General features: G+C 46.5%; 1 protein-coding gene across 1 annotated transcript in view; it reads left to right on the top strand.

Moving 5' to 3' along the window:
* Nucleotides 1-26,593, top strand: part of hlcs (holocarboxylase synthetase (biotin-(proprionyl-CoA-carboxylase (ATP-hydrolysing)) ligase)) — a 66,978-nt gene that overhangs the window by 6,658 nt on the left and 33,727 nt on the right. The window contains exons 4-6 of the mRNA XM_079860666.1: nt 3,528-4,405; nt 15,122-15,295; nt 20,203-20,444. Coding sequence (XP_079716792.1) covers nt 3,528-4,405; nt 15,122-15,295; nt 20,203-20,444 — 1,294 coding nt within the window. The remainder of the gene's footprint in view (nt 1-3,527; nt 4,406-15,121; nt 15,296-20,202; nt 20,445-26,593) is intronic.

Below are 26,593 nucleotides of genomic sequence, written 5' to 3'. Positions count from 1 at the left end.
AGATGGAGGACCTGCGCCTAGACACGACCACAACACATGATGCAGTCAGCCGGACCCAGGCCGTATCCAGATCAGATGGAGGACCTGCGCCTAGACACGACCACAACGCATGATGTAGTCAGCCGGACCCAGGCCGTATCCAGATCAGATGGAGGACCTGCGCCTAGACACGACCACAACACATGATGTAGTCAGCCGGATCCGGGCCGTATCCAGATCAGATGGAGGACCTGCGCCTAGACACGACCACAACGCATGATGTAGTCAGCCGGATCCGGGCCGTATCCAGATCAGATGGAGGACCTGCGCCTAGACACGACCACAACACATGATGTAGTCAGCCGGATCCGGGCCGTATCCAGATCAGATGGAGGATCTGCGCCTAGACACGACCACAACGCATGATGCAGTCAGCCGGATCCGGGCCGTATATCCAGATCAGATGGAGGACCTGCGCCTAGACACGACCACAACACATGATGTAGTCAGCCGGATCCGGGCCGTATCCAGATCAGATGGAGGACCTGCGCCTAGACACGACCACAACGCATGATGTAGTCAGCCGGATCCGGGCCGTATCCAGATCAGATGGAGGACCTGCGCCTAGACACGACCACAACACATGATGTAGTCAGCCGGATCCGGGCCGTATCCAGATCAGATGGAGGACCTGCGCCTAGACACGACCACAACACATGATGTAGTCAGCCGGATCCGGGCCGTATCCAGATCAGATGGAGGATCTGCGCCTAGACACGACCACAACGCATGATGCAGTCAGCCGGATCCGGGCCGTATATCCAGATCAGATGGAGGACCTGCGCCTAGACACGACCACAACACATGATGTAGTCAGCCGGATCCGGGCCGTATCCAGACCAGATGGAGGACCTGCGCCTAGACACGACCACAACACATGATGTAGTCAGCCGGATCCGGGCCGTATCCAGATCAGATGGAGGACCTGCGCCTAGACACGACCACAACACATGATGTAGTCAGCCGGATCCGAGCCGTATCCAGATCAGATGGAGGACCTGCGCCTAGACACGACCACAACGCATGATGTAGTCAGCCGGATCCGGGCCGTATCCAGATCAGATGGTGGACCTGCACCTAGACACGACCACAACGCATGATGCAGTCAGCCGGATCCGAGCCGTATCCAGATCAGATGGAGGACCTGCGCCTAGACACTACCACAACACATGATGCAGTCAGCCGGATCCGGGCCGTATCCAGATCAGATGGAGGACCTGCGCCTAGACACGACCACAACGCATGATGTAGTCAGCCGGATCCGGGCCGCATCCAGATCAGATGGAGGACCTGCGCCTAGACACGACCACAACGCATCCCTGAAGTGTCAGCAGAGATTGTCTCAACTAGACTCTCCCTGTGAAGGCCTCATCGACACCGCAGCCATCGGCACTGATCCTCGAACCCATCACCATACTGGCGTGACTCCGATCTTTAATCAGATGGAACTGGAAAATATTCTGATCTTCAAACCAATCTGTCTTCTGACCTATAATGCTGCCTGAATCATAATCACACACTTGGTTCCTTGCCACTGTCGCCTTTTCCCACCTTTATTGCCATTGGCTTGACTTGCTTATTTGGGGACATTTAATTTAACATTTTATTTAATATTCAACAATATTATTGATCTCCTGCACTGACAGCATTATATGAGAACTGAGCTGAGCTGGACGATGACATCGCGATTTATAACATCACGCCTATATATATATATATATATATATATATATATATATATATATATAAATGAACTAAATTAATAACTTTTTTTTAAAGACAAAAAATATAACATCGCTGAACTGACAGTGTAAATTGCAGGTTAAATTTTTCACGAAGATAATGCAATGTGTTTATTAAACATAAAGATAAGAACCGCCCACCATTGTTTTTTTATACCAAAATGCTGATATAATATGAAAAGTTGGCACTTTTAACAGTGGTTTTAACCGCTCCCGCTCCCTTCCACTAGATGGGGCGTGACGTCATAAGAGGAACTCACTAGTAGAGTTGCCGTACGCTAGCAGCTATAGATGCCTTACATAACTTCAGAAAAGTTGGTTGTAGGGTTAGACGTTTGAGGCGGCGATGAGACTAGCTATTGATGCCTGTGCAGTGTGTGCATCTCTAACGTTACAGCTCTGATTTGGACTGACTTACTGTAAGTAAATAATGACTTCAGTCGTTGTCCCTCCTTGCTATTCTACATGACGGCAATATTTTGAAAAGACTTGCTTGTTCCGTTATATTATCCGGGTTAAGTTTGCACCAGGCTAGACTAGCTCTAACGTAGCTAACGTTACTCACCAGGACACCTGGCTAACCCTCCACTCATTCTCCTCACACCAAGCATTAATAACCCTTTGAGTGCCATGGCTCCTCTCTCTCACACCTGACCGGTTAAAAATTGTAGGGCTGTGGTCCATAAAGAATTTGATGGTTTCCCACATCCTCAGTCGTTCTCCAGATAGCCATAATACAGTAAGAGTCTAGCAGAGTATGGGTTGCGAGTTCCTCTTGTGACGTCATCACCCAGTAACTGAAAAAACACGCTACCTTCGAAGAAACCCCAATAAATGTTATTTTAACACATTTTAAGACAGAAATAATTAAATATATACATATATAGCACTTTAATTTACACATTAATTGGCTGTGGTGGTTAACCTGCAACTTACACTTTAAGCTGGACTGTGATGCTATTCTCTTCTAGAAACAAACTTTGTTGCATTATTTTCCTGTTATCTCTGTAAAGCTGCTTTGAAACACTGTATTGTAAAAAGTGCTATATAAATATAAATGTGTCTTGACTTGAATCTTTGGCTCAACCAATTCGTTCAAAACACTGAATCATTCATTAATGAAGTATTCCTGTGAGATGCACTGTTTCTGCTGTGATCTTTCTTTGGAACTATTTTTGTTGTTGAAACAGAACAAAAATAGTTAATATTGTGTCTAGATGTAAGTGACTTCATTTTGACTGTTTATTGAACTGTTGTATGAATTCAATGTCACATTTTCAATCGTGATGGTAGTCAGGAAAACTGCACTCATTGAGGGATGTTGCTTAACTGTATTCATATGTTAAAAATATAAAAACTCCACATTTTGAATTTTTATTGGCAGTATGTTGTTAACTGAGTTTCTTTGTGTGAGCTGTGCTCATTTGTTTCCATTTCTCATCATGAAGCGGCGCGAGCCTCAACAACACAACCTTACATTTACATTTATTATCCACTATCGTTCGCAACTCACAATAAATGTGAATACAATCAGAATCATTCTCTCGTTTTAGTGATTCCCTGGTTATTTCTTTGTCCTTCGAAATTTTAATCAGGCTACTTGTCCGGTCGGGCAAATAAAATTCGCTTTTACTCGCCCCTTCAAAAAATCCATTTGTCCCTGAGAAGCATTAATGTCGAGCCCTGACACGCAGGTGTACGGATTCAGAGTCGCACTAATCCCGTGTTTTTCCTTCTGTGTCCTAGCCGTGTCCCTCAGAGAGTCTGCGCTCACACAGCTTCTGGAGAAGAGGAGACTCCAGGCCAAACGTCTGAGCGAGCCGGCGCTGTCCAGAACCAGTCGTCAGGAGGAGCCGGCGCTGTCCAGAACGGGTCAGGAGGAGCCGGAGCTCCCATCGGATCACCAGCACATGGAGGGACACCACCTGCACCTGTCCAGCTGCCACGAGTGCCTGGAGCTGGAGAACAGCACCATCCAGTCGGTCCGGTTTGCCTCCGCCGAGAACATCCCGGACCTGCCGGTCGACGGCGCAGAGAACATCCCATATCTCCCAGACGAGGAGGAGCAGAACATCCCGGACCTGCCGGACTCCGAGAGCGTGCGGCTGAGGTCCGGCGCGAAGCCTCCTAACGTGCTGGTGTTCACAGGCGGCTGTGATCTTCAGTACCGCAGGATCCGCTCGCTCCTGACGGAGGTCCTGGACCCGGAGCGCTACACCATCTACCCTCTCCGCCCACAGCCGGCGCTGAGCGAGCCCTGGCCCGAGAGCACACTCCTGCTGGTGCTCGGCACCGGCCCGCTCACGCCTCAGCTGACCCAGGCGTTCCTGGCGTTCCTGAGCCGGGGCGGGCGTGTGCTGGGCCTGTCCTGCTCCCTGTGTCCCGCTGGAGTGACCCTGAGGCCCCGGGCCCCGCCAGAGGAGCAGATCTGCAGACTGAGCTTCACCCGGGCCGACGGCACCGAGCTGCGCATGAGTGTGGTGTCCAGCGGGAGTGTGTACGAGCGTGAGGAGGGTGAGGGTGAGGTGGAGCTGTGGGGAGAGATCACTGAGCAGGACCAGCCCGAGATGGCCATCGTACGCCTGACCCATGGACCCGACAGCGGACAGGCCATCCTGTGTCAGGTGACCCATCACTTCACTAATTACTGTTCATTTTATTCTTTTTTCAAATTCCATTTTAACCTGTTAAAAGGGGTCCTCGGATGCAAAATTCACTTGTATATGGTGTTTGCATATAAATGTGTCTTTGCAGTGTGTGGACACACATGTAATGGAGCAGTTGCTCATTATCAGTTAAAGAGACGTGCGCCGAAACGGGTCGCTGTGAACAGAGCTGTTTTTGAGGAGGTAAAGAGGGTGCTTTACACAACCATTGAGGAGTTTTAGCTAAAGTGTGGTACAAACTGTACATGAAGACCCTAAAGAATCACACCTACTTGTGGAAAATGGGCATCCGATGATGATAAAGGTGTATTGTGTAATATTTAGGAGGATCTGTTGACAGAAATGCTATATCATACATAACTATGTTCTCAGTGGTGTATAAAGAACCGTTATGTGTTTATTAGCTTAGAATGAGGCGTTTCTCTCTACACACACCGCGGGTCCGCTTACATCCACATGTTTCTACAGGAGCCCTAAACAGACAAACGCGTTTCATCACCATGTTGTTCTTCGTGCAAAGAAGCTAGCTAAAGTCAGCGAATAAAACACTGACACAATGATGAACAAGTAACAATAATATTCGCAATAACACATCGATTTACTGAATCGATATGTAAATTCTAAATACATTTTTTTATGTATCTTTGTAAATAAACCTCAATGCTTAACTGCTACTCTCTGCTGTCTCAGACGACGACATCACTTCCTGTCGGCCACCGTAACTTCTCTTAGGTGCAATTCACAACCTCACCACTAGATGCTGCTAAAAATTACACAGTCCACCTTTAAGTGTCACCGGCCCACCGGTGGGCCACAGCCGCGACATATTTAAAACAGTAATATCCTTAAACTAAACCTAAACTAATCTTGACCAACTATATGTCATTTGAAAGCTTACAAAAAAAGGCGGGTGACGGTTAACAGGTAAATTTTTTTTGGATTCCATTTTTCTTTCTTTTTTTATGTTTTCAGTTTTAATTTAGTTTTCTGGAATCGGATTTAATGGTTAAATGAACTATCTCATGCAAAAAAATTATTTGTGTGTTGGACACAGATGTGCGTCTCCTCTTGTGTTGAGTGTGTTGGACACAGATGTGCGTCGTCTCTTGTGTTGAGTGTGTGTTGGACACAGATGTGCGTCTCTTGTGTTGAGTGTGTGTTGGACACAGATGTGCGTCTCTTGTTGAGTGTGTGTTTGACACAGATGTGCGTCTCCTCTTGTGTTGAGTGTGTTGGACACAGATGTGCGTCTCCTCTTGTGTTGAGTGTGTGTTGGACACAGATGTGCGTCTCCTCTTGTGTTGAGTGTGTGTTGGACACAGATGTGCGTCTCCTCTTGTGTTGAGTGTGTTTGACACAGATGTGCGTCTCCTCTTGTGTTGAGTGTGTTTGACACAGATGTGCGTCTCCTCTTGTGTTGAGTGTGTTGGACACAGATGTGCGTCTCCTCTTGTGTTGAGTGTGTGTTTGACACAGATGTACGTCTCCTCTTGTGTTGAGTGTGTTTGACACAGATGTGCGTCTCCTCTTGTGTTGAGTGTGTGTTGGACACAGATGTGCGTCTCCTCTTGTGTTGAGTGTGTGTTTGACACAGATGTACGTCTCCTCTTGTGTTGAGTGTGTTTGACACAGATGTGCGTCTCCTCTTGTGTTGAGTGTGTGTTGGACACAGATGTGCGTCTCCTCTTGTGTTGAGTGTGTGTTGGACACAGATGTGCTCCTCCTCTTGTGTTGAGTGTGTGTTGGACACAGATGTGCGTCTCCTCTTGTGTTGAGTGTGTGTTTGACACAGATGTACGTCTCCTCTTGTGTTGAGTGTGTTTGACACAGATGTGCGTCTCCTCTTGTGTTGAGTGTGTGTTGGACACAGATGTGCGTCTCCTCTTGTGTTGAGTGTGTGTTGGACACAGATGTGCTCCTCCTCTTGTGTTGAGTGTGTGTTGGACACAGATGTGCGTCTCCTCTTGTGTTGAGTGTGTGTTGGACACAGATGTGCGTCTCCTCTTGTGTTGAGTGTGTGTTGGACACAGATGTGCGTCTCCTCTTGTGTTGAGTGTGTTTGACACAGATGTGCGTCTCCTCTTGTGTTGAGTGTGTGTTGGACACAGATGTGCGTCTCCTCTTGTGTTGAGTGTGTGTTGGACACAGATGTGCGTCTCCTCTTGTGTTGAGTGTTTGACACAGATGTGCGTCTCCTCTTGTGTTGAGTGTGTGTTGGACACAGATGTGTGTCTCCTCTTGTGTTGAGTGTGTTTGACACAGATGTGCGTCTCCTCTTGTGTTGAGTGTGTTGGACACAGATGTGCGTCTCCTCTTGTGTTGAGTGTGTGTTGGACACAGATGTGCGTCTCCTCTTGTGTTGAGTGTGTGTTGGACACAGATGTGCGTCTCCTCTTGTGTTGAGTGTGTGTTGGACACAGATGTGCGTCTCCTCTTGTGTTGAGTGTGTTGACACAGATGTGCGTCTCTTGTGTTGAGTGTGTTTGACACAGATGTGCGTCTCCTCTTGTGTTGAGTGTGTGTTGGACACAGATGTGCGTCTCCTCTTGTGTTGAGTGTGTGTTGGACACAGATGTGCGTCTCCTCTTGTGTTGAGTGTGTGTTGGACACAGATGTGCGTCTCCTCTTGTGTTGAGTGTTTGACACAGATGTGCGTCTCCTCTTGTGTTGAGTGTGTGTTGGACACAGATGTGCGTCTCTTGTGTTGTGTGTTTGACACAGATGTGCGTCTCCTCTTGTGTTGAGTGTGTGTTGGACACAGATGTGCGTCTCCTCTTGTGTTGAGTGTGTTTGACACAGATGTGCGTCTCTTGTGTTGAGTGTGTGTTGGACACAGATGTGCGTCTCTTGTGTTGAGTGTGTTTGACACAGATGTGCGTCTCCTCTTGTGTTGAGTGTTTGACACAGATGTGCGTCTCCTCTTGTGTTGAGTGTTTGACACAGATGTGCGTCTCCTCTTGTGTTGAGTGTTTGACACAGATGTGCGTCTCTTGTGTTGAGTGTGTTTGACACAGATGTGCGTCTCCTCTTGTGTTGAGTGTGTTTGACACAGATGTGCGTCTCCTCTTGTGTTGAGTGTTTGACACAGATGTGCGTCTCCTCTTGTGTTGAGTGTGTTGGACACAGATGTGCGTCTCCTCTTGTGTTGAGTGTGTGTTGGACACAGATGTGCGTCTCCTCTTGTGTTGAGTGTTTGACACAGATGTGCGTCTCCTCTTGTGTTGAGTGTTTGACACAGATGTGCGTCTCTTGTGTTGAGTGTGTTTGACACAGATGTGCGTCTCCTCTTGTGTTGAGTGTGTTTGACACAGATGTGCGTCTCCTCTTGTGTTGAGTGTTTGACACAGATGTGCGTCTCCTGTGTTGAGTGTGTGTTGGACACAGATGTGCGTCTCCTCTTGTGTTGTGTGTTTGACACAGATGTGCGTCTCCTCTTGTGTTGAGTGTGTGTTGGACACAGATGTGCGTCTCCTCTTGTGTTGAGTGTGTTTGACACAGATGTGCGTCTCCTCTTGTGTTGAGTGTGTGTTGGACACAGATGTGCGTCTCCTCTTGTGTTGAGTGTGTTTGACACAGATGTGCGTCTCCTCTTGTGTTGAGTGTGTGTTGGACACAGATGTGCGTCTCCTCTTGTGTTGAGTGTGTTTGACACAGATGTGCGTCTCCTCTTGTGTTGAGTGTGTTTGACACAGATTTGCGTCTCCTCTTGTGTTGTGTGTTTGACACAGATGTGCGTCTCCTCTTGTGTTGAGTGTGTTTGACACAGATGTGCGTCTCCTCTTGTGTTGAGTGTTTGACACAGATGTGCGTCTCCTCTTGTGTTGAGTGTGTTTGACACAGATGTGCGTCTCCTCTTGTGTTGAGTGTGTTTGACACAGATGTGCGTCTCCTCTTGGGTTGAGTGTGTTTGACACAGATGTGCGTCTCCTCTTGTGTTGAGTGTTTGACACAGATGTGCGTCTCCTCTTGTGTTGAGTGTGTTTGACACAGATGTGCGTCTCCTCTTGTGTTGAGTGTTTGACACAGATGTGCGTCTCCTCTTGTGTTGAGTGTTTGACAGATGTGCGTCTCCTCTTGTGTTGAGTGTGTTGGACACAGATGTGCGTCTCTTGTGTTGAGTGTGTTTGACACAGATGTGCGTCTCCTCTTGTGTTGAGTGTGTTTGACACAGATGTGCGTCTCCTCTTGTGTTGAGTGTGTTTGACACAGATGTGCGTCTCCTCTTGTGTTGAGTGTGTGTTGGACACAGATGTGCGTCTCCTCTTGTGTTGAGTGTGTGTTGGACACAGATGTGCGTCTCTTGTGTTGAGTGTGTTTGACACAGATGTGCGTCTCCTCTTGTGTTGAGTGTGTTTGACACAGATGTGCGTCTCCTCTTGTGTTGAGTGTGTGTTGGACACAGATGTGCGTCTCCTCTTGTGTTGAGTGTGTTTGACACAGATGTGCGTCTCTTGTGTTGAGTGTGTTTGACACAGATGTGCGTCTCTTGTGTTGAGTGTGTGTTGGACACAGATGTGCGTCTCCTCTTGTGTTGAGTGTGTTTGACACAGATGTGCGTCTCCTCTTGTGTTGAGTGTGTTGGACACAGATGTGCGTCTCCTCTTGTGTTGAGTGTGTTGGACACAGATGTGCGTCTCCTCTTGTGTTGAGTGTGTTTGACACAGATGTGCGTCTCCTCTTGTGTTGAGTGTTGGACACAGATGTGCGTCTCCTCTTGGGTTGAGTGTTTGACACAGATGTGCGTCTCCTCTTGTGTTGAGTGTGTTTGACACAGATGTGCGTCTCCTCTTGTGTTGAGTGTTTGACACAGATGTGCGTCTCCTCTTGTGTTGAGTGTGTTTGACACAGATGTGCGTCTCCTCTTGTGTTGAGTGTGTGTTGGACACAGATGTGCGTCTCCTCTTGTGTTGAGTGTGTGTTGGACACAGATGTGCGTCTCCTCTTGTGTTGAGTGTGTTTGACACAGATGTGCGTCTCCTCTTGGGTTGAGTGTTTGACACAGATGTGCGTCTCCTCTTGTGTTGAGTGTGTTTGACACAGATGTGCGTCTCCTCTTGTGTTGAGTGTGTGTTGGACACAGATGTGCGTCTCCTCTTGTGTTGAGTGTGTGTTGGACACAGATGTGCGTCTCTTGTGTTGAGTGTGTTTGACACAGATGTGCGTCTCCTCTTGTGTTGAGTGTGTTTGACACAGATTTGCGTCTCCTCTTGTGTTGAGTGTGTTTGACACAGATGTGCGTCTCCTCTTGTGTTGAGTGTGTGTTGGACACAGATGTGCGTCTCCTCTTGTGTTGAGTGTGTGTTTGACACAGATGTGCGTCTCCTCTTGTGTTGAGTGTGTTTGACACAGATGTGCGTCTCCTCTTGTGTTGAGTGTGTGTTTGACACAGATGTGCGTCTCCTCTTGTGTTGAGTGTGTTTGACACAGATGTGCGTCTCCTCTTGGGTTGAGTGTGTTTGACACAGATGTGCGTCTCCTCTTGTGTTGAGTGTGTTTGACACAGATGTGCGTCTCCTCTTGGGTTGAGTGTGTTTGACACAGATGTGCGTCTCCTCTTGTGTTGAGTGTGTTGGACACAGATGTGCGTCTCTTGGGTTGAGTGTGTTTGACACAGATGTGCGTCTCCTCTTGGGTTGAGTGTGTTTGACACAGATGTGCGTCTCCTCTTGGGTTGAGTGTGTTTGACACAGATGTGCGTCTCCTCTTGTGTTGAGTGTGTGTTGGACACAGATGTGCGTCTCCTCTTGTGTTGAGTGTTTGACACAGATGTGCGTCTCCTCTTGTGTTGAGTGTGTTTGACACAGATGTGCGTCTCCTCTTGTGTTGAGTGTGTTTGACACAGATGTGCGTCTCCTCTTGTGTTGAGTGTGTTTGACACAGATGTGCGTCTCCTCTTGTGTTGAGTGTGTTTGACACAGATGTGCGTCTCCTCTTGTGTTGAGTGTTTGACACAGATGTGCGTCTCCTCTTGTGTTGAGTGTGTTTGACACAGATGTGCATCTCCTCTTGTGTTGAGTGTGTTTGACACAGATGTGCGTCTCCTCTTGTGTTGAGTGTGTTTGACACAGATGTGCGTCTCCTCTTGTGTTGAGTGTGTTTGACACAGATGTGCGTCTCCTCTTGTGTTGAGTGTGTTTGACACAGATGTGCGTCTCCTCTTGTGTTGAGTGTGTTTGACACAGATGTGCGTCTCCTCTTGTGTTGAGTGTGTTTGACACAGATGTGCGTCTCCTCTTGTGTTGAGTGTTTGACACAGATGTGCGGCTCCTCTTGTGTTGAGTGTGTGTTTGACACAGATTTGCGTCTCCTCTTGTGTTGAGTGTGTTTGACACAGATGTGCGTCTCCTCTTGTGTTGAGTGTGTTTGACACAGATGTGCGTCTCCTCTTGTGTTGAGTGTGTTTGACACAGATGTGCGTCTCCTCTTGTGTTGAGTGTGTTTGACACAGATGTGCGTCTCCTCTTGTGTTGAGTGTGTTTGACACAGATGTGCGTCTCTTGTGTTGAGTGTTTGACACAGATTTGCGTCTCCTCTTGTGTTGAGTGTGTTTGACACAGATGTGCGTCTCCTCTTGTGTTGAGTGTGTGTTGGACACAGATGTGCGTCTCCTCTTGTGTTGAGTGTGTGTTGGACACAGATGTGCGTCTCCTCTTGTGTTGAGTGTGTTTGACACAGATGTGCGTCTCCTCTTGGGTTGAGTGTTTGACACAGATGTGCGTCTCCTCTTGTGTTGAGTGTGTTTGACACAGATGTGCGTCTCCTCTTGTGTTGAGTGTGTGTTGGACACAGATGTGCGTCTCCTCTTGTGTTGAGTGTGTGTTGGACACAGATGTGCGTCTCTTGTGTTGAGTGTGTTTGACACAGATGTGCGTCTCCTCTTGTGTTGAGTGTGTTTGACACAGATTTGCGTCTCCTCTTGTGTTGAGTGTGTTTGACACAGATGTGCGTCTCCTCTTGTGTTGAGTGTGTGTTGGACACAGATGTGCGTCTCCTCTTGTGTTGAGTGTGTGTTTGACACAGATGTGCGTCTCCTCTTGTGTTGAGTGTGTTTGACACAGATGTGCGTCTCCTCTTGTGTTGAGTGTGTGTTTGACACAGATGTGCGTCTCCTCTTGTGTTGAGTGTGTTTGACACAGATGTGCGTCTCCTCTTGGGTTGAGTGTGTTTGACACAGATGTGCGTCTCCTCTTGTGTTGAGTGTGTTTGACACAGATGTGCATCTCCTCTTGGGTTGAGTGTGTTTGACACAGATGTGCGTCTCCTCTTGTGTTGAGTGTGTTGGACACAGATGTGCGTCTCTTGGGTTGAGTGTGTTTGACACAGATGTGCGTCTCCTCTTGGGTTGAGTGTGTTTGACACAGATGTGCGTCTCCTCTTGGGTTGAGTGTGTTTGACACAGATGTGCGTCTCCTCTTGTGTTGAGTGTGTGTTGGACACAGATGTGCGTCTCCTCTTGTGTTGAGTGTTTGACACAGATGTGCGTCTCCTCTTGTGTTGAGTGTGTTTGACACAGATGTGCGTCTCCTCTTGTGTTGAGTGTGTTTGACACAGATGTGCGTCTCCTCTTGTGTTGAGTGTGTTTGACACAGATGTGCGTCTCCTCTTGTGTTGAGTGTGTTTGACACAGATGTGCGTCTCCTCTTGTGTTGAGTGTGTTTGACACAGATGTGCGTCTCCTCTTGTGTTGAGTGTTTGACACAGATGTGCGTCTCCTCTTGTGTTGAGTGTGTTTGACACAGATGTGCATCTCCTCTTGTGTTGAGTGTGTTTGACACAGATGTGCGTCTCCTCTTGTGTTGAGTGTGTTTGACACAGATGTGCGTCTCCTCTTGTGTTGAGTGTGTTTGACACAGATGTGCGTCTCCTCTTGTGTTGAGTGTGTTTGACACAGATGTGCGTCTCCTCTTGTGTTGAGTGTGTTTGACACAGATGTGCGTCTCCTCTTGTGTTGAGTGTTTGACACAGATGTGCGGCTCCTCTTGTGTTGAGTGTGTGTTTGACACAGATTTGCGTCTCCTCTTGTGTTGAGTGTGTTTGACACAGATGTGCGTCTCCTCTTGTGTTGAGTGTGTTTGACACAGATGTGCGTCTCCTCTTTTGTTGAGTGTGTTTGACACAGATGTGCGTCTCTTGTGTTGAGTGTGTTTGACACAGATGTGCGTCTCCTCTTGTGTTGAGTGTGTTTGACACAGATGTGCGTCTCCTCTTGTGTTGAGTGTGTTTGACACAGATGTGCGTCTCTTGTGTTGAGTGTTTGACACAGATTTGCGTCTCCTCTTGTGTTGAGTGTGTTTGACACAGATGTGCGTCTCCTCTTGTGTTGAGTGTGTGTTGGACACAGATGTGCGTCTCCTCTTGTGTTGAGTGTGTGTTGGACACAGATGTGCGTCTCCTCTTGTGTTGAGTGTGTTTGACACAGATGTGCGTCTCCTCTTGGGTTGAGTGTTTGACACAGATGTGCGTCTCCTCTTGTGTTGAGTGTGTTTGACACAGATGTGCGTCTCCTCTTGTGTTGAGTGTGTGTTGGACACAGATGTGCGTCTCCTCTTGTGTTGAGTGTGTGTTGGACACAGATGTGCGTCTCTTGTGTTGAGTGTGTTTGACACAGATGTGCGTCTCCTCTTGTGTTGAGTGTGTTTGACACAGATTTGCGTCTCCTCTTGTGTTGAGTGTGTTTGACACAGATGTGCGTCTCCTCTTGTGTTGAGTGTGTGTTGGACACAGATGTGCGTCTCCTCTTGTGTTGAGTGTGTGTTGGACACAGATGTGCGTCTCCTCTTGTGTTGAGTGTGTGTTTGACACAGATGTGCGTCTCCTCTTGTGTTGAGTGTGTTTGACACAGATGTGCGTCTCCTCTTGTGTTGAGTGTGTGTTTGACACAGATGTGCGTCTCCTCTTGTGTTGAGTGTGTTTGACACAGATGTGCGTCTCCTCTTGGGTTGTGTGTTTGACACAGATGTGCGTCTCCTCTTGTGTTGAGTGTGTTTGACACAGATGTGCGTCTCCTCTTGTGTTGAGTGTGTTTGACACAGATTTGCGTCTCCTCTTGTGTTGAGTGTGTTGGACACAGATGTGCGTCTCCTCTTGTGTTGAGTGTGTTTGACACAGATGTGCGTCTCCTCTTGTGTTGAGTGTGTGTTGGACACAGATGTGCGTCTCCTCTTGTGTTGAGTGTGTGTTGGACACAGATGTGCGTCTCTTGTGTTGAGTGTGTTTGACACAGATGTGCGTCTCCTCTTGTGTTGAGTGTGTTTGACACAGATTTGCGTCTCCTCTTGTGTTGAGTGTGTTTGACACAGATGTGCGTCTCCTCTTGTGTTGAGTGTGTGTTGGACACAGATGTGCGTCTCCTCTTGTGTTGAGTGTGTGTTGGACACAGATGTGCGTCTCCTCTTGTGTTGAGTGTGTGTTTGACACAGATGTGCGTCTCCTCTTGTGTTGAGTGTGTTTGACACAGATGTGCGTCTCCTCTTGTGTTGAGTGTGTTTGACACAGATGTGCGTCTCCTCTTGTGTTGAGTGTGTTTGACACAGATGTGCGTCTCCTCTTGTGTTGAGTGTGTGTTGGACACAGATGTGCGTCTCCTCTTGTGTTGAGTGTGTGTTGGACACAGATGTGTGTCTCTTGTGTTGAGTGTGTTTGACACAGATGTGCGTCTCCTCTTGTGTTGAGTGTGTTTGACACAGATTTGCGTCTCCTCTTGTGTTGAGTGTGTTTGACACAGATGTGCGTCTCCTCTTGTGTTGAGTGTGTGTTGGACACAGATGTGCGTCTCCTCTTGTGTTGAGTGTGTGTTGGACACAGATGTGCGTCTCCTCTTGTGTTGAGTGTGTGTTTGACACAGATGTGCGTCTCCTCTTGTGTTGAGTGTGTTTGACACAGATGTGCGTCTCCTCTTGTGTTGAGTGTGTGTTTGACACAGATGTGCGTCTCCTCTTGTGTTGAGTGTGTTTGACACAGATGTGCGTCTCCTCTTGTGTTGAGTGTGTGTTGGACACAGATGTGCGTCTCCTCTTGTGTTGAGTGTGTTTGACACAGATGTGCGTCTCCTCTTGTGTTGAGTGTGTTTGACACAGATGTGCGTCTCCTCTTGGGTTGAGTGTGTTTGACACAGATGTGCGTCTCCTCTTGTGTTGAGTGTGTTTGACACAGATGTGCGTCTCCTCTTGTGTTGAGTGTGTGTTGGACACAGATGTGCGTCTCCTCTTGTGTTGAGTGTGTGTTGGACACAGATGTGCGTCTCCTCTTGTGTTGAGTGTGTTTGACACAGATGTGCGTCTCCTCTTGTGTTGAGTGTGTTTGACACAGATGTGCGTCTCCTCTTGTGTTGAGTGTGTGTTTGACACAGATGTGCGTCTCCTCTTGTGTTGAGTGTTTGACACAGATGTGCGTCTCCTCTTGTGTTGAGTGTGTTTGACACAGATGTGCGTCTCCTCTTGTGTTGAGTGTGTTTGACACAGATGTGCGTCTCCTCTTGTGTTGAGTGTGTTTGACACAGATGTGCGTCTCCTCTTGTGTTGAGTGTGTTTGACACAGATGTGCGTCTCCTCTTGTGTTGAGTGTGTTTGACACAGATGTGCGTCTCCTCTTGTGTTGAGTGTGTTTGACACAGATGTGCGTCTCCTCTTGTGTTGAGTGTGTTTGACACAGATGTGCGTCTCCTCTTGTGTTCAGGTGCGTCTGGAAGCGGATCCAGATGTTCATGATGCGCAGGGTTTCTCCGAGCTGAAGATGAGCAACTCTCTCCGCTACGAGGTTCTGACGGAGATCCTGAGGACTCTGGGTCTGAGCTGTGAGCGGAGCACTGTGCCGACACACACCCCGATATACCTGTTCTGCACACACCAGGTGACCCCCCCCACCCACACACACACACCCCGATATACCTGCTCTGCACACACCAGGTGACCCACACACACACACACACACACACACACACACCCCGATATACCTGCTCTGCACACACCAGGTGACCCACACACACACACACACACACCCCCCGATATACCTGCTCTGCACACACCAGGTGACCCACACACACACACACACACACACACACACCGATATACCTGCTCTGCACACACCAGGTGACCCACACACACACACACACACACACACACACACCCCGATATACCTGCTCTGCACACACCAGGTGACCCACACACACACACACCGATATACCTGCTCTGCACACACCAGGTGACCCACACACACACACACCGATATACCTGCTCTGCACACACCAGGTGACCCACACACACACACACCCCGATATACCTGCTCTGCACACACCAGGTGACCCACACACACACACACCGATATACCTGCTCTGCACACACCAGGTGACCCACACACACACACACCGATATACCTGCTCTGCACACACCAGGTGACCCACACACACACACACACCGATATACCTGCTCTGCACACACCAGGTGACCCACACACACACACACACACACACCGATATACCTGCTCTGCACACACCAGGTGACCCACACACACACACACCGATATACCTGCTCTGCACACACCAGGTGACCCACACACACACACACCGATATACCTGCTCTGCACACACCAGGTGACCCACACACACACACACCGATATACCTGCTCTGCACACACCAGGTGACCCACACACACACACACCGATATACCTGCTCTGCACACACCAGGTGACCCACACACACACACACCCCGATATACCTGCTCTGCACACACCAGGTGACCCACACACACACACACCGATATACCTGCTCTGCACACACCAGGTGACCCACACACACACACACACACACACACACACACACACCGATATACCTGCTCTGCACACACCAGGTGACCCACACACACACACACACACACACACACACCCCCCGATATACCTGCTCTGCACACACCAGGTGACCCACACACACACACACACACACACACACCCCCCGATATACCTGCTCTGCACACACCAGGTGACCCACACACACACACACCGATATACCTGCTCTGCACACACCAGGTGACCCACACACACACACACCGATATACCTGCTCTGCACACACCAGGTGACCCACACACACACCCCCCGATATACCTGCTCTGCACACACCAGGTGACCCACACACACACCCCCCGATATACCTGCTCTGCTCACACCAGGTGACCCACACACACACAGACACACAGACACACACACACACCCCGATATACCTGCTCTGCACACACCAGGTGACACACACACACACACACACACACACACACACACCCCGATATACCTGCTCTGCACACACCAGGTGACCCACACACACACACACACACACACCCCGATATACCTGCTCTGCACACACCAGGTGACACACACACACACAGACACACACACACACCCCGATATACCTGCTCTGCACACACCAGGTGACACACACACACACTCACACACACACACACACACACCCCCCGATATACCTGCTCTGCACACACCAGGTGACCCACACACACACACACACACACTCTCACATTCTCACACACACACTCACATATTCACACACTATCACACACACACACACACACACACTTATACACCCTATCTCCAGCTCTAACCATAACTGGTACAGTTGTGCTCATAAGTTTACACTTTAAGATGTTTATCATTTTAAAAACTGAGATCTTGAAAATGTCTTGTAGTGTTTTCATGTAGTCTTCCAATCTTTTAGATATTTTAATAATTTGATCACAAATTGAGGAAAAGGCCTTTCTGAGGTCCTGAAAGCGTGAGGAAACTGAGCGTTTGTTGTGTGGAGGATCCGATGAGCCTGTGTAGTTCAGCCGCTGTGATTGACAGCTGATGATGAGGATGAAGGCTGGAGAAGCGGCTTACACACACATCTCCATTCTGAAGACTGCTCATTCATATAGAGATTTCATTATTTACTGGCTCATTGTCCCCAGAACTGATTTGGACTTTCAGGGATTTTGAATTTAATAAGCCATTTGTAATCAGTGTCTATTTGTTTTATGTTGTAGTGTTTTTAGGTTATATGGAGTTGTAGAGATCACAGATCAATAATGCAGCTGACCACTAGGTGTCAGTCTCTGTCTGTGACACTCCTGACTTCAGTCAGCCTAAGACATGAGGAAATATTGTGCTCCTTATTAATATATACAGTATGGAGGGAATGTTTGTTTTTAATGACCCTGTAAGGTTGATTAAACCATAAAAATATGAGGAAAATATTTCATGTTTTAAATATGAGGGAAGAACAATACGCTAAACATTGACAAAGTTATTTGGCAAAAAAAGGCAAACTACAGATACAGGTTTTATTTTACTTTTCAAACAAAATTCATATAAAATAAAAAGCTGAGAGGAAAAAGCAAACATTGACTACATCATAATCAGTTATTAATATTTGGTTGGTTTTCTCTTGCTTGTTCATAATGTCTTTGTTTGACAGCCTGGCAAAGTCTCACAGTTTGTCATGTCTCATTGCGTTATCACAAATTAAATAATCGACTCCAAGCACAACTAACGCAATATGATTATAAAATGTTTAATAATATTTGAATAAAGGGTGAAGATGTGAGTTTTCCTCGGCTGGCCGTCACTGATGAAGAGTCTCGATCTTTCTTCAGCTGGTAATAGTCGTCCTCATATCCATATATCCTGATCACTGTTCAGATATGATTATACATTTATTAATTACATAATATTAGTATTTTTTATTTATCTTTTTATTTAACTTGATCTTATTTTTTCATCTGCACAGATATATTTCACTGAGCATATATGCTATGATTATCGTTGTGCTCGTCGATCGCTCGGTTAATTACTGGCGTCTTTAACGACAGAGCCAATCAAATGAGCCCTTTCTTCAAAAACAAGCATGAAGCGTGTGATTCATAGTGTGAGAATAAAACCATGCACTGAGAATGAATGGTGTGTGTGTGTGTGTGTGTGTGTGTGTGTGTGCGTATGATTACAGGAGAAACTGGTTCTGTTCATTGTGTATTTGCATTATGGGCTGTTCTGTGTGTTAGACCACCACACTCTGGATCCAATGAACAATAATTATTGTATCGTTTGTATCCAAGCAAGTAGTAAAGAGTAAGGAACAAATATAATGTGTACACTATAGTGTTGGGTGTAATTAATAACTATTTAATCTAATTACTGTAATTTCATTACTTTTCCTTTGAAAAGGATAACCGATAATTCGTGGGGTTTTTTTTGCCGTTTTTGTCTTATGACAGGACAGTTAGTTGACAGGAAGCGTAGTTGGAGAGAAAGAGAGGGGGAGGGGATCGGGAAAGGTCCACGAGCCGGGACTCGAACTCGGGAAGCCTGAAGCGCAACTGCACTATATGTCGACGCCCTGGCCACGAGGCTATTGGCGGCGACAATTGTTTAAATTAGAAAGCCGATAACCGATAATTCTTCATAATTGAAAGCCGATAACCGATAATTCTTCATAATTGAAAGCCGATAACCGATAATTCTTTATATTTGAAAGCCGATAACCGATAATTCTTCATAATTAAAAGCCGATAACCGATAATTCTTTATATTTGAAAGCCGATAACCGATAATTCTTCATAATTGAAAGCCGATAACCGATAATTCTTTATATTTGAAAGCCGATAACCGATAATTCTTCATAATTAAAAGCCGATAATTCTTCATAATTGAAAGCCGATAACCGATAATTCTTCATAATTGAAAGCCGATAACCGATAATTCTTTATATTTGAAAGCCAATAACCGATAATTCTTTATATTTGAAAGCCAATAACCGATAATTCTTTATATTTGAAAGCCAATAACCGATAATTCTTTATATTTGAAAGCCGATAACTGATAATTCTTCATAATTGAAAGCCGATAACTGATAATTTCTTTATATTTAAAAGCCGATAACGATAATTCTTCATAATTGAAAGCCGATAACTGATAATTTCTTTATATTTAAAAGCCGATAATGATAATTCTTCATAATTGGAAGCAGATAACCGATAATTCTTTATAATTGAAAGCCGATAACCAATTATTTTTTTATATTTGAAAGCCGATAACCGATAATTCTTTATAATTGAAAGCCGATAACCAATAATTTTTTTATATTTGAAAGCCGATAACTGATAATTCTTCATAATTGGAAGCAGATAACCGATAATTCTTTATATTTGAAAGCCGATAACCGATAATTCTTTATATTTGAAAGCCGATAACCGATAATTCTTTATAATTGGAAGCCGATAACCGATAATTCTTTATATGTGAAAGCCGATAACCGATAATTCTTTATATTTGAAAGCCGATAACCGATAATTCTTTATATTTGAAAGCCGATAACCGATAATTCTTCATAATTGGAAGCAGATAACCGATAATTCTTTATATTTGAAAGCCGATAACCGATAATTCTTTATATTTGAAAGCCGATAACCGATAATTCTTTATATTTGAAAGCCGATAACCGATAATTTCTTTATAATTTAAAGCAGATAACCGATAATTCTTTATAACCGATAATTCGTTTTATTTCAAAGCCGATAACTGATATATTGGCCGATAAATCTAAATCCGGAATCCACTTCCCAAGCACATCATTTTCTATAGCCGGAATGACAGACATGTTGCACTGAACTATGTTTTCCTTTTTTGAAGTGATTCCAATCACATTTCAAACAATTCAAAACCATCATAGTGTGAGAATAAATCCATGGACTGTGTGTGTGTGTGTGTGTGTGTGTGTCGCAGGAGCAGAAGCGCCGGCTCCTGCACTGCTTGACGGGAGGATCAGGAGTCCTGAAGCTTCGGGCCGGAGCCGGGCCGGATCTGGGAGAGCGAGGGAGTGTGTGTGTGATAAACACTGATCCTCCCGAGAGCTTCTCCGAACACTTCAGCCTGCACACGTACCGGCAGCACCTGCACACACACACACTCGGACACACACTCGTCTACGCCGACGTCACCTCCTCCACCATGGACCTGCTGGACGGGTGAGAAACGCTACACACACACACACACACACACACACACACACACACACACTCCACTCACACACTCTCACGCACACGCACGCACACACACACACACACACACGGACACACACTCTTACACACACTCCACTCACACACACACTCTCTGCTCACACACACACACACACACACACACACTCCGCTCACACACACACACACACACACACACACTCCGCTCACACACACATGACTCCTCTCACACACACACTCCTCCGCTCACACACTCCTCCTCTCATTAGCACTGTAGCTCGCTGCGGTCAGATGCTAATAGAGCGGTGCGCGGCTGGGCTAGCGCAGGGACGAGGCTAGCGGGTGGAAGCCATTACAGCTGTCATAACGCTTGACAAATGTTCGGCGGAGTGTGTGTGTGTGTGTGTGAGAGTGATTGAGAGTGACAGTGTTGTCATTAGGCCTGTAAGGGAACCAGAAGAGGCCGTGGAAAAACAACATCTACAGTTTGATTTCCCCTGGCCTGATTATCAGAGTAATTTCCAGATGTTCCTCTGATGAAGTGCTGTTATTGTAGTATGAGAGGCGCGCACACACACACACACACGCACACTGAGTGGGCTCACACACACAGCTGCCCAACATCAGATCTTACCCTGTATATTATTCACATCTCAGTTCATATTCCCTCGCGACGCCCGCGGCGTGTGTGTGTGTGAGAGAGAGAGTGAGAGAGTGTGTGTGTGAGAGAGAGTGTGTGTGTGTGTGTGTGAGAGAGAGTGTGTGTGTGTGTGTGTGAGAGAGAGTGTGTGTGTGAGAGAGAGTGTGTGTGTGTGTGTGAGAGAGAGAGAGAGAGAGTGTGTGTGTGAGAGAGAGTGTGTGTGTGTGTGAGAGAGAGAGAGAGAGTGTGTGTGTGAGAGAGAGAGAGAGAGAGAGTGTGTGTTTGTGTGTGTGTGTGTGTGAGCCGCTGCTGTCAGTGGCATGGATACAGTCTTCACGCGGACGCGTGTTTCAATCTGCCGCTGAGTCACACAAGCGATATTCGCGGATCTATGACTAACATTATTAGCAGATCTCATTATACGACAAATTAAACCCATTGTACTGAAATATGTTTCTGGAAATCGTTATGTTATTTATTCCCAAAATTTTTATTGTACATATATTGTACACCCCCCCCCCCCCCACACACACACACACACACACACACACACACACACACACACACACACACTCCGCTCACACCTGTCCCATCCTAACGTTTTAAAACAGTTACGCCACTTTGTGTGTGTGTGTGTGTGATCAGAGCATTAGCTCTCTGTTTGAGCAACACACACACACACACACCACACACACACACACACACACACACACACACACACACAGCCCGAGACTCTCAGTGTTTGTCAGAAGGTCAGGACCGGAACCGAGCCTCAGTGACCCCGTGACCCCCTCTAGACCCCCGTCACTTCTCTATTAACACACCTCTAACCCTAACCCCGTGAAGCAGTTTATTAAAGACCAAATATATTTTAAAAATATTTATAAATATTAAAGTTTGCATGTGTTTTTGTTGAGTATTATATTTGATTCATCAGGCTTTTATGGCTCATATAGTCTGATATATTCAGAGACTCAAACTCAGTCCAGCCGAAATATTGCTAATAATATCAAAGTTATTCTTGCGTTTCCTTGATAAAATCAGTGCAGATTTAAAGACTCGGGAAGGAGGACGTTTCTACAGTTATACGAAGACTTTTTTTTTCTTTTTTTTTACTTTTTTTTTTTGAGATGTAACAAATTATGGCAGCATATTACAACAATTTTATAAATTAAAATAGTTAGATCACTTTTACATATTATTAATAATAATAATAAAAGAAAAACAACAAATCACACACAAAAAACGACAAAAAAAGGCTCCGGAAACTCCGTCTCAGTCGCTGTACAGTAGAAGAGTGGGAGAAACCGGGATGGAATTCAGGAAAAATAGTTCATTATTAAATTATTGATGGTTTAGGAGCAAGATAATGTGAGTGAAAATAAGTTGTAAGATCTATTTTATCTCCTTCTCCCTCTTCCAGTATATTACTAAACTCAGAGTTTGAAATAAAGGATATAAAAGGTTTCCAAATATTCTCAAAAAAAACAGTTTACCTTTAAAAATATATGTAATCTTTTCCATCGACAAACAAAACACATTATTGATCCACTTTCTTCCACAGTTATTAGACGCTTACACACGCCTGAGTTCAGGAGTGTACGATCATCTCAGTGAGTGTGAGTGTGTGTGTGAGTGTGTGTGTGAGTGTGTGTGTGAGTGTGTGTGTGAGTGTGTGTGTGAGTGAGTGAGTGAGTGTGTGAGTGAGTGTGTGAGTGAGTGTGTGAGTGAGTGTGTGAGTGAGTGTGTGAGTGAGTGTGTGAGTGAGTGTGTGAGTGAGTGTGTGAGTGAGTGTGTGAGTGAGTGTGTGAGTGAGTGTGTGAGTGAGTGTGTGAGTGAGTGTGTGAGTGAGTGTGTGAGTGAGTGAGTGTGTGAGTGAGTGTGTGAGTGAGTGTGTGAGTGAGTGTGTGAGTGAGTGTGTGAGTGAGTGTGTGAGTGAGTGTGTGAGTGAGTGTGTGAGTGAGTGAGTGAGTGTGAGTGAGTGTGAGAGAGTGAGTGAGAGAGTGTGAGTGAGTGTGAGAGTGAGTGTGAGTGTGAGAGAGTGTGTGTGTGTGAGTGAGTGTGAGTGAGTGTGTGAGTGAGTGTGTGAGTGAGTGTGTGAGTGAGTGTGTGAGTGAGTGTGTGAGTGAGTGTGTGAGTGAGTGTGTGAGTGAGTGTGTGAGTGAGTGTGTGAGTGAGTGTGTGAGTGAGTGTGTGAGTGAGTGAGTGTGTGAGTGAGTGTGTGAGTGAGTGTGTGAGTGAGTGTGTGAGTGAGTGTGTGAGTGAGTGTGTGAGTGAGTGTGTGAGTGAGTGTGTGAGTGAGTGTGTGAGTGAGTGAGTGAGTGTGAGTGAGTGTGAGAGAGTGAGTGAGAGAGTGTGAGTGAGTGTGAGAGTGAGTGTGAGTGTGAGAGAGTGTGTGTGTGTGAGTGAGTGTGAGTGTGTGTGAGAGTGAGTGTGAGTGTGAGAGTGAGTGTGAGAGTGAGTGTGAGTGTGTGTGTGTGAGTGAGTGTGAGAGTGAGTGTGAGTGTGAGAGAGTGTGTGTGTGTGAGTGAGTGAGAGTGAGTGTGAGTGTGAGAGTGAGTGAGAGAGAGTGTGAGTGTGTGTGAGTGAGTGAGTGTGAGAGTGAGTGTGAGAGTGAGTGTGAGAGTGAGTGTGAGAGTGAGTGTGAGAGTGAGTGTGAGAGTGAGTGTGAGAGTGAGTGTGAGAGTGAGTGTGAGAGTGAGTGTGAGAGTGAGTGTGAGAGTGAGTGTGAGAGTGAGTGTGAGAGTGAGTGTGAGAGTGAGTGTGAGAGTGAGTGTGAGAGTGAGTGTGAGAGTGAGTGTGAGTGTGTGAGTGAGTGTGTGAGTGAGTGAGTGTGAGAGTGAGTGTGAGAGTGAGTGTGAGAGTGAGTGTGAGAGTGAGTGTGAGAGTGAGAGTGAGTGTGAGAGTGAGTGTGAGAGTGAGTGTGAGAGTGAGTGTGAGAGTGAGTGTGAGTGTGAGAGTGAGTGTGAGAGTGAGTGAGTGTGAGAGTGAGTGTGAGAGTGAGTGTGAGAGTGAGAGTGAGTGTGAGAGTGAGTGTGAGAGTGAGTGTGAGAGTGAGTGTGAGAGTGAGTGTGAGTGAGTGTGAGAGTGAGTGTGAGAGTGAGAGTGAGAGTGAGAGTGAGTGTGAGAGTGAGTGTGAGAGTGAGTGTGAGAGTGAGTGTGTGAGAGTGAGTGTGAGAGTGAGTGTGAGTGTGAGTGTGAGAGTGAGTGTGAGAGTGAGTGGATAGGGATAGGGAACATAACCAAAGAAGAATACATACAAGACTGGCAGATAAAGGTCACACAAGTAAATAAATTAAAATACTTCCACAAAATAAAGTCTGATTATAAATTGGCACCATACCTGACCGATATCAGTAACTATGGTCAGAGAAAGCTCCTGACGAGGTATCGCATTAGTGACCACAGTCTGTGTGTGGAGACGGGCCGGCACAAGCCGAGCTGGAGAGCCAGAGAGCTCAGACTGTGTTCACACTGCACTGATGGAGTCGTAGAGGATGAGCTGCACTTCCTCACCCAGTGCAGCAAGTATAAACACATCAGAGACTCTTATTTCACACGAATAGCTCAGATTTTACCCCAGTTCCAACAAGCGAGCCTCATAGACAAACTGTCTTATATTCTGGGAGAGAAAGAAGAGTGTGTTCTCCTGGCAGCGCAGTACGTGTCTTCCTGCCATCATATGAGGGACAAGGGCTGAACCCTCTTTTACATTAAACTGCTCTCTGTACTTATTTTTTTTTTTCTCATTGTGATATATTTATGCATAATATTGAAATGTATTTTTTTTTTTTTTTTTTTTTTTTTATTATTATTGTTCACTTTTATGTATCAACATGTACGTATGTTTGTATATGTCTATTGCTTTGGCAATATTGTGCTATTTTACACAGTCATGCCAATAAAGCTCATTTGAATTGAATTGAATTGAATTGAGTGTGAGAGTGAGTGTGAGAGTGAGTGTGAGTGTGAGAGTGAGTGAGAGAGAGTGTGAGTGTGTGTGAGTGAGTGAGTGTGAGAGTGAGTGTGAGAGTGAGTGTGAGAGTGAGTGTGAGAGTGAGTGTGAGAGTGAGTGTGAGAGTGAGTGTGAGAGTGAGTGTGAGAGTGAGTGTGAGAGTGAGTGTGAGAGTGAGTGTGAGAGTGAGTGTGAGAGTGAGTGTGAGAGTGAGTGTGTGAGTGAGTGTGTGAGTGAGTGAGTGTGTGAGTGAGTGTGAGAGTGAGTGTGAGAGTGAGTGTGAGAGTGAGTGTGAGAGTGAGTGTGAGAGTGAGTGTGAGAGTGAGTGTGAGAGTGAGTGTGAGAGTGAGTGTGAGAGTGAGTGTGAGAGTGAGTGTGAGAGTGAGTGTGAGTGTGAGTGTGAGAGTGAGAGTGAGTGTGAGAGTGAGAGTGAGTGTGAGAGTGAGTGTGAGAGTGAGTGAGAGAGTGTGTGAGTGAGTGTGAGAGTGAGTGTGAGAGTGTGTGTGTGTGAGAGTGAGTGTGAGAGTGAGTGTGAGAGTGAGTGTGAGAGTGAGTGTGAGAGTGAGTGTGAGAGTGAGTGTGAGAGTGAGTGTGAGAGTGAGTGTGAGAGTGAGTGTGAGAGTGAGTGTGAGAGTGAGAGTGAGAGTGAGTGTGAGAGTGAGTGTGAGAGTGAGTGTGAGAGTGAGTGTGAGTGTGAGAGTGTGTGTGTGTGTGAGAGTGAGAGTGAGTGTGAGAGTGAGTGTGAGAGTGAGTGTGAGTGTGAGAGTGAGTGTGAGTGTGAGAGTGAGTGTGAGTGAGTGTGTGAGAGTGAGTGAGAGAGAGTGTGAGAGTGAGTGTGTGAGAGTGTGAGAGTGTGTGTGTGAGTGAGTGTGAGTGTGTGAGTGTGAGTGTGTGAGAGTGAGTGAGTGTGAGAGTGAGTGTGAGTGAGTGTGAGAGTGAGTGTGAGAGTGAGTGTGAGAGTGAGTGTGAGAGTGAGTGTGAGTGAGTGTGAGAGTGTGTGTGAGTGAGTGTGAGTGTGTGTGTGAGAGTGAGAGTGTGAGAGTGAGTGAGAGAGTGTGTGAGTGAGTGTGAGAGTGAGTGTGAGAGTGAGTGTGAGAGTGAGTGTGAAAGTGAGTGTGAGAGTGAGTGTGAGAGTGAGTGTGAGAGTGAGTGTGAGAGTGTGTGTGAGAGTGTGTGTGAGTGAGTGTGAGAGTGAGTGTGAGAGTGAGTGTGAGAGTGAGTGTGAGAGTGAGTGTGAGAGTGAGTGTGAGAGTGAGTGTGAGAGTGAGTGTGAGAGTGTGTGTGAGTGAGTGTGTGTGTGAGAGTGAGAGTGTGAGAGTGAGTGAGAGAGTGTGAGAGTGAGTGTGAGAGTGAGTGTGAGAGTGAGTGTGAGAGTGAGTGTGAGAGTGAGTGTGAGAGTGAGTGTGAGAGTGAGTGTGAGAGTGAGTGTGAGAGTGAGTGAGAGTGAGTGTGAGAGTGAGTGTGAGAGTGAGTGTGAGAGTGAGTGTGAGAGTGAGTGTGAGAGTGTGTGTGTGAGTGAGTGTGTGTGTGAGAGTGTGTGTGAGA

This window comes from Squalius cephalus, assembly GCF_949319135.1.
Source record: "Squalius cephalus genome assembly, chromosome: 24".
In the NCBI taxonomy this organism is placed as follows: Eukaryota; Metazoa; Chordata; class Actinopteri; order Cypriniformes; family Leuciscidae; genus Squalius; species Squalius cephalus.
This window is presented reverse-complemented; position numbering and strand designations above follow the sequence as displayed.